Source organism: Scyliorhinus torazame, chromosome 2, assembly GCF_047496885.1.
Source record: "Scyliorhinus torazame isolate Kashiwa2021f chromosome 2, sScyTor2.1, whole genome shotgun sequence".
In the NCBI taxonomy this organism is placed as follows: domain Eukaryota; kingdom Metazoa; phylum Chordata; class Chondrichthyes; order Carcharhiniformes; family Scyliorhinidae; genus Scyliorhinus; species Scyliorhinus torazame.
Window position 1 is genome coordinate 331,918,109 of NC_092708.1, and position 14,670 is coordinate 331,932,778.

Genomic DNA, 14,670 nt, shown 5'->3' on the forward strand with positions numbered 1-14,670 from the left:
GACTTGGGCGGAGAGATGGCAGATGGAGTTTAATCCGGACAAATGTGAGGTAATGCATTTTGGAAGGGCTAATGCAGGTAGGGAATATACAGTGAATGGTAGAACCCTCAAGAGTATTGAAAGTCAAAGAGATCTAGGAGTACAGGTCCACAGGTCATTGAAAGGGGCAACACAGGTGGAGAAGGTAGTCAAGAAGGCATACGGCATGCTTGCCTTCATTGGCCGGGGCATTGAGTATAAGAATTGGCAAGTCATGTTGCAGCTGTATAGAACCTTAGTTAGGCCACACTTGGAGTATAGTGTTCAATTCTGGTCGCCACACTACCAGAAGGATGTGGAGGCTTTAGAGAGGGTGCAGAAGAGATTTACCAGAATGTTGCCTGGTATGGAGGGCATAAGCTATGGGGAGCGATTGAATAAACTCGGTTTGTTCTCACTGGAACGAAGGAGGTTGAGGGGCGACCTGATAGAGGTATACAAAATTATGAGGGGCATAGACAGAGTGGATAGTCAGAGGCTTTTCCCCAGGGTAGAGGGGTCAATTACTAGGGGGCATAGGTTTAAGGTGAGAGGGGCAAGGTTTAGAGTAGATGTACGAGGCAAGTTTTTTACGCAGAGGGTAGTGGGTGCCTGGAACTCACTACCGGAGGAGGTAGTGGAAGCAGGGACGATAGGGACATTTAAGGGGCATCTTGACAAATATATGAATAGGATGGGAATAGAAGGATACGGACCCAGGAAGTGTAGAAGATTGTAGTTTAGTCGGGCAGTATGGTCGGCACGGGCTTGGAGGGCCGAAGGGCCTGTTCCTGTGCTATACATTTCTTTGTTCTTTGTTCTTTGGTATCTGCTTGTTTTACCCTGCACCCCATTCCTGATCACCTCAAACGAGGAGCGCACCTGCATTGTAAGCAGTCTAACAGGTGTCCTGTCCTGTTGAACGTCAGCAACAATTAATCTCATCAAAAATACACTTGTGCCACGAACTTCTGACTGATTCCTTGTGCTACCATTTCCCACATGACTGGGCCTGGGGATCATCCTGCTCCTGAAAGGAAATTGGGTTGGGCTCATTGGTTTTTAGCTGAATCTCCACAACCAAAGCAGATGTCCTCAGATGCTAGTCTGGAATGCGGCAGTGGAGCACGGATGTTTCTTGTGTCACTGAAATTACTAAGTTAGTGATCAACAAAGGTGTTCATATGTCCTGGGAACATTTCGTTTGTGCCAAATATTGATCTTAACTCATCTGCATGCAGTAACATGATGGAAAGGAGATAAATGTTTGCTAATAAGAACATGCTTTAAAATAATACATCGAAATACATGTTTCTCGCACCTGGCTTTTCAGTAATTTTACAGATTCAGTTCTTGATTGTGCTATGCACACACTTAGTTTTTAAAAATTCTTTTAAAAAATAAATTTAAAGTACCCAATTCTTTTTTTTTCCAATTAAGGGGCGTTAGATTAGCCGATCCACCTACCTTGCACATCTTTGGGTTGTGGGGGTGAGACCCACGCAGACAAGGGGAGGATGTGCAAACTCCACATGGACAATGATCATGCACACTTATTTAATTGATCAAATGCACGGTTTCAAAAACTTACCAAAATCTATGTCGAGCAGAGCTGCATTGGCACCTTCCACAAGAATTTTTTTTACTGGACCATGAAGCGCCTCATGCATAAAGTAAATACCATCCCGCACCATTGGCCTTATACGTTCAGCAAATTCCTAACAAATGAGAGTTAGAATCTTTCAGCATACATTTGCTAAAGAACGCAAATAATTTGGAAATATAAGGCTTTCTAATTAAGAGCAAGCTTCAGTTAACAGCAAGTTCCCTGTACCCCCAGAAATTCTCTTATTCCTTTCTATGGGCGCGATCTACCCGAATGGGAACATAGTCCCATAGCACGCGCGATTAGCCGGGTGTTTCTCGGTGCTCCGAGCGCAGAGAAAAACCACGCTATCGAACGGCCATTCAGGTAGATTGGGGCCTCAGTGGGGAAGGCGCAGCCGAGACTGCACTGAGTCTCGTTTTCTGCACTGAGCAGCTCCGCTCGCTGGAACTCCTCAGTGCAAGATGATCTCTCGACTCCCCCTGGCCCAACCCCCGAATCCCTCTCCCAAGCTCCAACTCACCGATAAGGGGGTTCTCAGGACCCCCCCCACTCCCGGACATGGTACCTCCGGGCCCGATCCACAGTGTGGGAAAAATGCCAGCCTGACCCCCTGGCAGTGCGCTTGCCAGCTGGCAGTGCCCCTCGGGCCATCACGGCAGCATGGTAGCATAGTGGTTAGCACAGTTGCTTCACAGTTCCAGGACAGATGTCAGAGGTAGGTTCTTTACTCAGTGGGGCAGCACGGTAGCATTGTGGATAGCACAATTGCTTCACAGCTCCAGGGTCCCAGGTTCGATTCCGGTTTGGGTCGTTGTCTGTGCGGAGTCTGCACATCCTCCCCGTGAGTGCGTGGGTTTCCTCCGGGTGCTCCGGTTTCCTCCCACAGTCCAAAGATGTGCAGGTTAGGTGGATTGGCCATGCTAAATTGCCCTTAGTGTCCAAAATAAGTTAAGTGGGGGTTACTGGGTTACGGGGATAGGGTAGATACGTGGGCTTCAGTAGAGTGCTCTTTGTAAAGGCTGGTGTAGACTCGATGGGCCGAATGGCCACCTTCTGCACTGTAAATTCTATGATTCCATGATCAGCCATGACCTTAACGGTCCTCCATGAGCCAACCCATCAGCTTGAGGTGGTCCTCAAAGACACCAGGGATCTCCGTGTGCCGCAGGTCGTAGCTGTCATGCACCCTCCCAGGGTAATGGGCACACACATGCATCATCCTGAGGTGGCAGTCGCACACGATCTGAACATTCAGGGAGTGGAACCTCTTCCTGTTAATATAGGGCACTTTGATGCCCCAGTCTTGCAGGGTGACATTGGTGCCAACGATTAAGTAGCAGTGGTTAGCACTGCTGCCTCACATCACCAGGGACCCGGGTTTGATTCCAACCTCGGGTGACACTGTGGAGTTTGCACATTCTTCCCATGTCTGTGTGGGTTTCCTCAGGCTGCTCCGGTTTCCTCCCACAGTCCAAAGATGTGCAGGTTAGGTGGATTGGTCATGCTAAATTGCCCCTAGGTGGGGTTACGGGGATAGGGTGGGGAATTGGGCCTAGGTAGGGTGCTCTTTCAGAGGGTGGATGCAGACACAATGGGCCGCATGGCCTCCTTCTGCATTGTAGGGATTCTATGATTGCCCCCTGAACTTGGGGCATCCCTATGATGATGGCAAATCCTGCAGCTCGGGTATCTTGGTGGGCCTGCTCTAGATCGACGATGATACAGTCAGCTGCCCAGGCATACATTCGGGAATTTCATTTCCCGAATGCTGCTGTGGGCTGAAGATTGCGATATACCACACAGGTTCCCGCTCGAGCACTGAATGGCCTGGTGACATAAAGGTTTAGTGCTGTCTTCACGGGCACCGGAGCGTGTTTCTCCTCCACGGGGTGCCATGACCGTGAGGACCTGGCACAGATGCCACAGTGACACTCTGTTGAGGCGCAGTCTTCTAGGATGTCCGTCAGCTCATGGAAGGATCTGCGACTCCTGTACACCTTGGCCTGACGCTGGCTTCCCCTTTTGGCCCTCTCATCAGCCTGATGGGCAGCTGCAACATGGTGCCGCTTCCAACTGCATTGGCGTTGCTGCATCTTCAGCGTATGCCCTCCCCAGCTGCTACAAGCACAGTGAGGACATCCTCTGTGGGATCTACACCAGCAAATATATTTGTTTCTGGAAGGAATTGGAGAAGGACAGAGACCTGGCAATCAGTTAGAGCTTTCATCCCGGGACCCTCAAATCCCTCAGTCTTCCACCTTCCCATGACGAGTTGCGTTGGCAAACCTCACTCTGCACACTCACTCCTGGCCAGATCAGGAACCTCTATACCCCAGACCTCTGCCAGATGTGTCCCATCTTTGCAGGTCCCTTTTGACTTCCTCCACCAGAATAATCAGGTTTCATTTGTGGATCTCTGTCCAGTCGAATGCAATTTGAATCTCCAGGTAGCAGAATTTGATCTAGGCTTGCTTGAACGGCAGTCCCCCAGCTCGAAGTTGATTTTTTTTTGAGCTCACTGACATGGTGGAGAGAAGAATGTCTATGCATGATGTTTATATGAGCATTCAGGAGGTATTTATGCACTCCCACAACCCTCATGATGATCTGGAGGGCACCCATACCAATTAAATTGGAATATCCTGCTGGATAACAGCCCAATATTCGGAGCCTGAATATCAGTCTTTTTTCACCAGAACTTTCTGGGATGGGATTTAAATCATGCACCTCTAGAGAATGTCACCAGTAAACTAAAGGCTCACTCTACCAATATGATAAATAGCTTCTGTTCACCAAAGTAAACATCTCCACTTTCAGTTAAAAGAAAATGGTCGGGATTTTCGGCCGCGCCATCCTGGCGACCAGAAATTCCCGCCCGCGATCAATGGACCATTACATGGTCCCTGTCCCGTCTGTGGCGATCTTGCGGTGGGCGCGGCCAAAACAATTCAGCTCAATATTTCTTCTACATTGTGCATTAATTTTCCAGTTCTCTTGGGTCCTTTCATGATATATAATTTAATGGTTGAAAAAGCAAAACAAATAATCTATGCTTAGACTTCTGCCCTCTCTTCTTTGAGCCATTCACCAGAAAATATTCAAAGGTAGCCAGGGATTGGCTTTCAGAGAAATTCCTCCACTACAGAATGATATCCTAAACTCAGTATGGTGAGGTGTACGAGTAACCTGGACTTTATCACTCCATAGTATTGCACACCAATACTTTATAATTCCAGGCCCTAACAGTTATTTACTTTGAGGGAAAGTATTGTCTGTATCCTCATAATTTACATTATCCTCTCACTGCTCGTTGCCAATTTTTTTACATTCCTTTTGGATAACCATAAAACTTAATAGAAATGATTTGGAAGCATGATGGACTATTATTTGCACTGTAATCACTTTCGTGAAAAATTCATTTGGACTTACTGTACGAGTAGGTGAATTAATATTAAGGATAAAGTTGATCATGACCTAATAGCAATATATTCGCACATGCAATTTTAATGACATGCCAGAAACACACTTGTTTTCTTTTTGATATTTTGTTTGTTTTACCTTTAATTTTTTAAGTTGTCCTTCAATGTCTATTTTCAGACCAGGAAACATGGACTGATATTGTTGAGCCAGAAGTTTAAATCTGTGAAGGGTTGAAGAATAATACAAAAAGTCTTTATTAGCGTTTGTTCCTAATGATGGGATTTATTTCTAATCTAAAAAAGAATCATAGAACTTTGTAGCACAGAAGATGGTAATTTGGCTGACTGTTTTGCTGGCTCTTTGCCGGAACAACCTAAATGTAATAGCTTGTGATATGGTACGAATTAAGTAATGGCATGATGGGAAAACTGGTCAATGGGAAGACTGGTCAAAATGTTTGATACAATGTAAGAAAGGCTGAACTACTCATTCCAGCTCACCAGGCCCATGTAAAGAATGCTCACAGTTCACCGGACCCCTGTACGAAATGCTGCCCTAACCATTTCAGACTGTAAGACTGATAAGGCCAACTCTGCATAACTTGAAGTCTGAAAAGATCAGCGAAGGTCGAGCCATTCCAAAACACCGGTCCTCGGCAACTCCTGATAAAACTAACTCGTCATAACCCAGGGCCGTAGGAATAAAACAAGCTAAGTTCAGGAAGAAATAATTCTATTCCGACCTTTCAATGTTCCCTCCAAGGACAAGATAATGGTATGAGTGATGTGACCAAAAATGGTCTGTTGTATGCTTCCGTTTGTATTTCCAATCAAATTCCTGACTATACTGTTGTCACACAATCTTGATAATGATAATGTATTAAATATTGAGCTAATTCTCTGCGAAAGCGCGGAACTTGCGAAAGACTCAGCAGTTTTGTTGACTGCTCTCTGACTTCAAGTTTCAGCCAGTACTGCATGCAGTCTGCTTGAAAATAAAGCTTTGTTATTATGTCTTAACGAGTGTGTTGAATCTTTCTACTACAGAAGCGGGAAAATATTGACTTTAGCAAGCTGATGACCCAAAAATAGGACATTTGTCAAACGGCAAAGTGGATTTTGGAAATCTTCAGGATGACAAGTTGGCAACATGATCAATCCCAGTTCACTATAAAAAGAAATTCTTGAATGTCAGAAACCTTCACTAAATTTCTACTTAGCCTTTAGCATTACAGTACCTGAAGTGTCTCCTCCGTGACTACCCATCTCTGTCATCATCCTGGTGAATCTATGTTGTGTTCACTCTTTTGAGTTTGTTTCCATTCTATAATGGAACGCCCACTGTACGCCAACTGCACATTTTTTTCTAACAGCGGCCTAGCTAATGCTTAGCAGAAATGTATTGCTTTTTTTCAGCCTGTGCACCTAATTATAAAATCCAAAATGCCACAGCCGTATTTTTATGAAATTTATGTATTTGAATCCCTTGGTCTCTTTGTTCATTCATACTTGTTAATGTCTTTCCACTGGGTGTATGATTCCTTCCCTAATTTTTTTCATTGTTAGTCAACTATTCTTTATGGTGACTGAATCAATGTTCTGAAATTCTCTACCCAACACCAATGTAGAGGGAACATCGCTACCATAAGTGCAGCAGTTGAAGGAGAAGGTCCACCACCACTTTCTTACACCAACTAGGGATAGGCAAGAAATGTAGGCGTGCTGATATTGTTTAGATCATTAAAACACATTTAAAGTTTCTGTTTCAGAAGACAGTGGATAAGGTGCCTCACCAGTGGATTGTTAGGAAAATTCAGTCACATGGACAGAAAACTGGCCGGGAAACTGCACGATTCTTCTGCGGTGGTCATACAGCACTCAGACAATTATTGAGTGATGGTGTTGGCAAAAGATGACAGGTGCAATTCTGCTAAAAGGGAACAAAGTCCCCTAGCGAGCGCGTTTAGTTGGGTGTTTCCCGGTGCTCGCAGTGCTGAGAAACACATGGCCACTCGACATGGCTTGCGTTGAATAAAAGGCCTGAACTGGGAACGTGCGGCTGTGGCCGCACATAGCCCCATTTTGTACAGTGGGGAGCTCCGCTTGCCGGAACCCCCAGTGTAGCGAGACCAGGAAGCCATTTTTAAATGACATCCCAATCGCGGAGGGCCCCAAATGATCCCTGACATCATTACGAATCAAATGGTCCCCATATCTGACAAGTGTAGACCATTTTTTAAAAAACTGTCAACATTTCACATGAACTTTCCGACAATTGACAAAGTTTAGCCGTTCTGAAAATGCTTTGTGAATCTGGAACTTGGTGATCCTTGGTAACCTGGTCTAAGTTGTAATCATGTAAGAAAGTGCACAAGTGTGGTTTAGGTGCAATCCATCGCCACTTGGCGTCATCTCCAATTTGGTCAACAGGTGCAAGTATAAGCAAACTTCAGTACCATACTGAAGAGATGCTTACCACAGTTTTTGTATTATTACCTGGAGCTAAAGTCGCTGAAGTCAGCCAACAGGTCACAGACGCGGAGACCAGTTCTTGCTGCTTTGGAAGAGTATGTTGGTCCTATCCCTTTCTTTGTAGTGCCAATGCTAGAGAAAACAACAAGTGCCTCTTTAATGTACTGTGAAGAAAGAAACCCAGCCTTTACTCTTCTTAAAACAAAAATACAGCAATACACATCCTCTCATGTTGCTCTAAAAATAACTTGACAAGGAAAATTTAGCAAATAAACCCCCCAAAGATAAATGCAGCAAAGGTAAATTCACATTTGTTCTTTTCCAGGTGAAATCAATTGGATACCTCACACTGGAAGGTATTCTGCAATGTGATGCAGTTCCCCTGCTGTTCCATTTACGTAGTCTAATTTTGCGTACATTCGGTTAATTTGAGGATATAAGAACTAGGAACAGGAGTAGGCCATCTGGCCCCTCGCGCCTGCTCCGCCATTCAATGAGATCATGGCTGATCTTTTGTGGACTCAGCTCCACTTTCCGGCACGAACATCATAACCCTTAATCCCTTTATTCTTCAAAAAACTATCTATCTTTATCTTAAAACCATTTAATGAAGAAGCCTCAACTGCTTCACTGGGCAAGGAATTCCATAGATTCACAACCCTTTGGGTGAAGAAGTTCCTCCTAAATTCAGTCCTAAATTTATTTTGAGGCTATGTCCCCTAGTTCTGCTTTCACCCGCCAGTGGAAACAACCTGCCCGCATCTATCCTATCTATTCCGTGCATAATTTTATATGTTTCTATAAGATCCCTCCTCATCCTCCTAAATTCCAACGAGTACAGTCCCAGTGCACACAACCTCTCCTCGTAATCCACCCCCTTCAGCTCTGGGATTAACCTAGTGAATCTCCTCTGCACACCCTCCAGCGCCAGTACGTCCTTTCTCAGGTAAGGAGACCAAAACTGAACACAATACTCCAGGTGTGGCCTCACTAACACCTTATACAATTGCAGCATAACCTCCCTGGTCTTAAACTCCATCCCTCTAGCAATGAAGGACAAAATTCCATTTGCCTTCTTAATCACCTGTTGCACCTGTAAACCAACTTTTTGCGACTCATGCACTAGCATACCCAGGTCTCTCTGCACAGCAGCATGTTTTAATATTTTATCATATAAATAATAATCCCTTTTGCTGTTATTCCTACCAAAATGGATAACCTCACATTTGTCAACATTGTATTCCATCTGCCAGACCCTAGCACATTCACTTAACCTATCCAAATCCCTGTGGACTTCCAGTATCCTCTGCACTTTTTGCTTTACCGCTGATCTTCGTGTTGTCTGCAAACTTGGATACATTGCCCTTGGTCCCCAACTCCAAATCATCTATGTAAATTGAGAACAATTGTGGGCCCAACACTGATCCCTGAGGGACACCACTAGCTACTGATTGCCAACCAGAGAAACACCCATTAATCCCCACTCTTTGCTTTCTATTAATTAACCAATCCTCTATCCATGCTACTACTTTACCCTTAATACCATGCATCTTTATCTTATGCAGCAACCTTTTGTATGGCACCTTGTCAAAGACTTTCTGGAAATCCAGATACACCACATCCATTGGCTCCCCATTATCTACCGCACTGGTAATGTCCTCAGAAAATTCCACTAAATTAGTTAGGCACAATCTGCCCTTTATGAACCCATGCTGCGTCTGCCCAATGGGACAATTTCCATCCAGATGCCTCGCTATTTCTTCCTTGATGATAGATTCCAGCATCTTCCCTACTACCGAAGTTAAGCTCACTGGCCTATAATTATCCGCTTTCTGCCAACCTCCTTTTTTTAAACAGTGGTGTCACGTTTGCTAATATCCAATCCGCCAGGACCACCCCAGAGTCTAGTGAATTTTGGTAAATTATCACTAGTACATTTGCAATTTCCCTAGCTATCTCTTTTAGCACTCTGGTATGCATTCCATCAGGGCCAGGAGACTTGTCTACCTTCAGCCCCATTAGCTTTCCCATCACTACCTCCTTAGTGATAACAATCATCTCAAGGTCCTCACCTGTCATAGCCTCATTTCTATCAGTCACTGCCATGTTATTTGTGTCTTCCACTGTGAAGACCGACCCAAAAAACCTGTTCAGTTCCTCAGCCATTTCCTCATCTCCCATTATTAAATCTCCCTTCTCATCCTCTAAAGGACCAATATTTACCTTAGCCACTCTTTTTTGTTTTATATATTTGTAGAAGCTTTTACAACTGTTTTTATATTCTGAGCAAGTTCACTCTCATAATCTATCTTACTCTTCTTTATGTCTTTTTTAGTAGCTTTCTGTTGCTCCCTAAAGATTTCCCAGTCCTCTGGTCTCCCACTAATCTTTGCCACTTTGTATGCTTTTTCCTTCAATTTGATACTCTCCCTTATTTCCTTAGATATCCACGGTCGATTTTCCCTCTTTCTACCGTCCTTCCTTTTTGTTGGTATAAACCTTTGCTGAACACTGAAAAACTGCTTGGAAGGTTCTCCACTGTTCCTCAACTGTTTCACTATAAAGTCTTTGCTCCCAGTCTACCTTAGCTAGTTCTTCTCTCATCCCATAGTAATCTCCTTTGTTTAAGCACAAAACACTAGTGTTTGATTTTACCTTTTCACCCTCCATCTGTATTTTAAATTCCACCATATTGTGATCGCTCCTCCCGAGAGAATCCCTAACTATGAGATCATTAATCAATCCTGTCTCATTACACAGGACCAGATCTAGGACCGCTTGTTCCCTCGTAGGTTCCATACTGTTCCAGGAAACTATCGCGGATACATTCTATAAACTCCTCCTCAAGGCTGTCTTGACCGACTAAAGCAGTTGAAACACTTGTCAAGAGGAAGGAGGAGGCTTATGTAAAGATGAGACATGAAGGTTCAGTTAGGGTGCTCGAGAGTTACAAGTTAGCTAGGAAGGACCTAAAGAGAGAGCTAATAAGAGCCAGGAGGGGACATGAGAGGTCTTTGGCAGGTAGGATCAAGGATAACCCTAAAGCTTTCTATAGATATGTCAGGAATAAAAGAATGACTAGGGTAAGAGTAGGGCCAGTCAAAGACAGTAGTGGGAAGTTGTGCGTGGGGACCGAGGAGATAGGAGAGGTGCTAAATGAATATTTTTCGTCAGTATTCACACAGGAAGAAGACAATGTTGTCGAGGAGAATACTGAGATTCAGGCTACTAGACTAGAAGAGCTTGAAGTTCATAAGGAGGAGGTGTTAGCAATTCTGGAAAGTGTGAAAATAGATAAGTCCCCAGGGCCAGATGGGATTTATCCTAGGATTCTCTGGGAAGCTAGGGAGGAGATTGCTGAGCCTTTGGCTTTGATCTTTAAGTCATCTTTGTCTACAGGAATAGTGCCAGAAGACTGGAGGATAGCAAATGTTATCCCCTTGTTCAAGAAGGGGAGTGGAGAAAACCCCGGTAACTATAGACCAGTGAGCCTTACTTCTGTTGTGGGCAAAATCTTGGAAAGGTTTATAAGAGATAGGATGTATAATCATCTGGAAAGGAATAATTTGATTAGAGTTAGACAACACGGTTTTGTGAAGGGTAGGTCGTGCCTCACAAACCTTATTGAGTTCTTTGAGAAGGTGACCAAACAGGTGAATGAGGGTAAAGCAGTTGATGTGGTGTATATGGATTTCAGTAAAGCATTTGATAAGGTTCCCCACGGTAGGTTGCTGCAGAAAACATGGAGGCATGGGATTCAGGGTGATTTAGCAGTTTGGATCAGAAATTGGCCAGCTGGAAGAAGACAAAGAGTAGTGGTTGATGGGAAATGTTCAGACTGGAGTCCAGTTACTAGTGGTGCACCACAAGGATCTGTTTTGGGGCCACTGCTGTTTGTCATTTTTATAAATGACCTGGAGGAGGGCGTAGAAGGATGGGTGAGTAAATATGCAGATGATACTAAAGTCAGTGGAGTTGTCGACAGTGCGGGAGGATGTTACAAGTTACAGAGGGACTTAGATAAGCTGCAGCGCTGGGCTGAGAGGTGGCAAATGGAGTTTAGTGCAGAAAAGTGTGAGGTGATTCATTTTGGAAGGAATAACAGGAAGACAGAGTACTGGGCTAATGGTAAGATTCTTGGCAGTGTGGATGAGCAGAGAGATCTCGGTGTCCATGTACATAGATCCCTGAAAGTTGCCACCCAGGTTGAGAGGGTTGTTAAGAAGGCGTACGGTGTGTTAGCTTTTATTGGTAGAGGGATTGAGTTTCGGAGCCATGAGGTCATGTTGCAGCTGTACAAACGCTGGTGCGGCTGCATTTGGAGTCTGGCGTGCAATTCTGGTCGCCGCATTATAGGAAGGAGGTGGAAGCATTGGAAAGGGTGCAGAGGAGATTTACCAGAATGTTGCCTGATCTGGAGGGAAGATCTTATGAGGGAAGGCTGAGGGACTTGAGGCTGTTTTCGCTAGAGAGAAGAAGGTTAAGAGGTGACTTAATTGTGGCATACAAGATGATCAGAGGATTAGATAGGGTGGACAGTGAGAGCCTTTTTCCTCGGATGGTGATGTCTAGCACAAGGGGACATAGCTTTAAATTGAGGTGCGATAGATATAGGACAGATGTCAGAGGTAGGTTCTTTACTCAGAGAGTAGTAAGGGCATGGAATGCCCTGCCTGCAACAGTAGTGGACTCGCCGACACTAAGGGCATTCAAATGGTCATTGGATAGACATATGGACGATAAGGGAATAGTGTAGATGGGCTTTAGAGCGGTTTCACAGGTCGGCGCAACATTGAGGGCCGAAGGGCCTGTACTGCGCTGTAATGTTATATGTTCTATGGTTAAACCAATCGACATGTAGATTAAAATCCCCCATGATAACTGCTGTACCATTTCTACATGCATCAGTCATTTCTTTGTTTATTGCCTGCCCCACCATAATGTTACTATTTGGTGGCCTATAGACTACTCCTATCAGTGACTTTTTCACCTTACTATTCCTGATTTCCACCCAAATCGATTCAACCTTATCCTCCATAGCACCGATGTCATCCCTTACTATTGCCCGGATGTCATCCTTAAATAAGAGCTACACCACCTCCCTTACCATTCACTCTGTCCTTCCGAATAGTTTGATACCCTTGGATATTTAACTCCCAGTCGTGACCATCCTTTAACCACGTTTCAGTAATGGCCACTAAATCATAGTCATTCACGATGATGTGCGCCATCAACTCATTTAACTTATTCCGAATACTACGAGCATTCAGGTAATGTACACTTATGTTGGCTTTTATACCTCTGTTTTGAATCTTAACACCGCGATCAGTAACCTCTCCTAAGTTATATTTCCTCTCAACCTTTCTCCTAATTTTCCTTGTCGTTGAACCCATATCTTCATGTAACAACCTGTCGCGTCGCTTACCATTTATGTTTTTACTTCCCGTTTTATTCCTTTTCGTATTACTGGGCTATTCACAGAGCTCCCCTCAGTCACTGTACCTTGTACTTTCGCCCTTTTTGATTTCTGACTATGGCTTCTCTGCCTTACACTTTCCCCTTACTACCTTTTCTTTCTGTCCCTGTTTTACTACCTTCCGACTTCCTGCATCGGTTCCCACTCCCCTGCCACATTAGTTTAAACCCTTCCCAACAGCTCTAGCAACCCCCCCCTCGAGGACATCGGTTCCAGTCCTGCCCAGGTGCAGACCATCTGGTTTGTACTGGTCCCACCTCCCCCAGAACCGGTTCCAATGCCCCAGGAATTTGAATCCCTCCCTCTTGCACCATCTCTCGAGCCACACATTCATCCTATCTATCCTGACATTCCTACTCTGACGAGCTTGTGCACTGGTAGCAATCCTGTGATTACTACTTTTGAGGTCCTACTTTTTAGTTTAACTCCTAACTCTCTGAATTCAGCTTGTAGGACCTTGTCCCGTTTTTTTTACCTATATCGTTGGTGCCTATGTGCACCATGACACCACGATTAGCAACATTGCTAATCAGGACACAAATCTTTACTGAAGTCAAGAAAAGCCTGTGCAAAAACACAATGTTGCTGGCTAGCCTGTACAGAAGGGTCACATCAGGCCTAAAATCGTGGATGTTATCGTCATATCGCCAGGTTGACTCTGATCATGCTGTAACTGTCAGTAACAATTCTATAACGTAAATAGCGTAAAAGCTATTTATAATAGTGCCATACTCAAGTTGTTCTAACTTCTAATATGTTTTTGCAGCACACATGGAACACTTTCAAGCCATATTTACTTTTTCCCCTCTTGCTCTTGGCGCTGGATTTCTTGAAGTCCATCAACAGTTTGATGAAAATCAAACACTGTCAAATTAAACAGAAGAAAATCGAGTTCAAAATATATACCACACTGCATCTTCTATGTTTCTTAAATTTACTGAGAACGCACCAATTGTTGCAAGGTATTCAAAGTCTGACACTTTCAACCAGCCAGATGATTTTCAAATGTTGCCGAACAGCTTTACCATCACTTACTTACCCAAGTGTGCTCTGTCTGAAATGATCAGCCTCTTCTCCCACTCTTTTAATCCTAAGAAAAATAAATATTATCAAAAGAGATCAAAACAAAATTGGAGAATGAGATGTATTCATAAGATTATAGTTTAGCAAATTCTCCAGAGCTGCTGAGAAAGAGCAGCCAACCTGCCAGTGCCAACCGGTGCCAGGGCACTGCCCGGGCATGTCCCTGTACCCCCCTGCCCCCCGGTGTCTATACTTATCTTTAAACCGCCAGAGGTATCCCCTTGACTGTCTCACGTCAGGCCCTGTTGTAAATGCAGGGCGAGGTTTGAAGATCGCGTGAGATGGGATCATTTGGCAGGGGAGCCACTTAATATTAAAATGAATGGAAATTTATGGGAATGAGGTTCCGGCCCATTGTGGGGTTTCAGCACTTAAGAGTGACTCACCCATGAAGAGAGATGACTGAATCAAGGCTACAGCTGTTTTGTGGAAGCTGTCAATCACAGCCCACTACGAGAAATGAATGAATGGCTTGCAGCTAATGGATGAGAGAGGTTTAAACACAGGTCACAGCTGTTCTCTTTCCAGGAATGGGCCCGTGGAGCTTCCAGTTAAGTGTTACAACTGTAATTATGGTCACTGCCCCTGTCTGC

The 14,670-nt window shown here is 44.4% G+C and overlaps 1 protein-coding gene across 1 annotated transcript in view; it reads right to left on the reverse strand.

Moving 5' to 3' along the window:
• The window catches only part of adss1 (adenylosuccinate synthase 1), a 106,554-nt gene that overhangs the window by 18,490 nt on the left and 73,394 nt on the right, over positions 1-14,670 (reverse strand). Inside the window, exons 4-8 of the mRNA XM_072489850.1 lie at positions 14,034-14,084; positions 13,792-13,858; positions 7,543-7,650; positions 5,186-5,267; positions 1,610-1,736 (exon numbers count right to left, since the gene is read on the reverse strand). Coding sequence (XP_072345951.1) covers positions 1,610-1,736; positions 5,186-5,267; positions 7,543-7,650; positions 13,792-13,858; positions 14,034-14,084 — 435 coding nt within the window. The remainder of the gene's footprint in view (positions 1-1,609; positions 1,737-5,185; positions 5,268-7,542; positions 7,651-13,791; positions 13,859-14,033; positions 14,085-14,670) is intronic.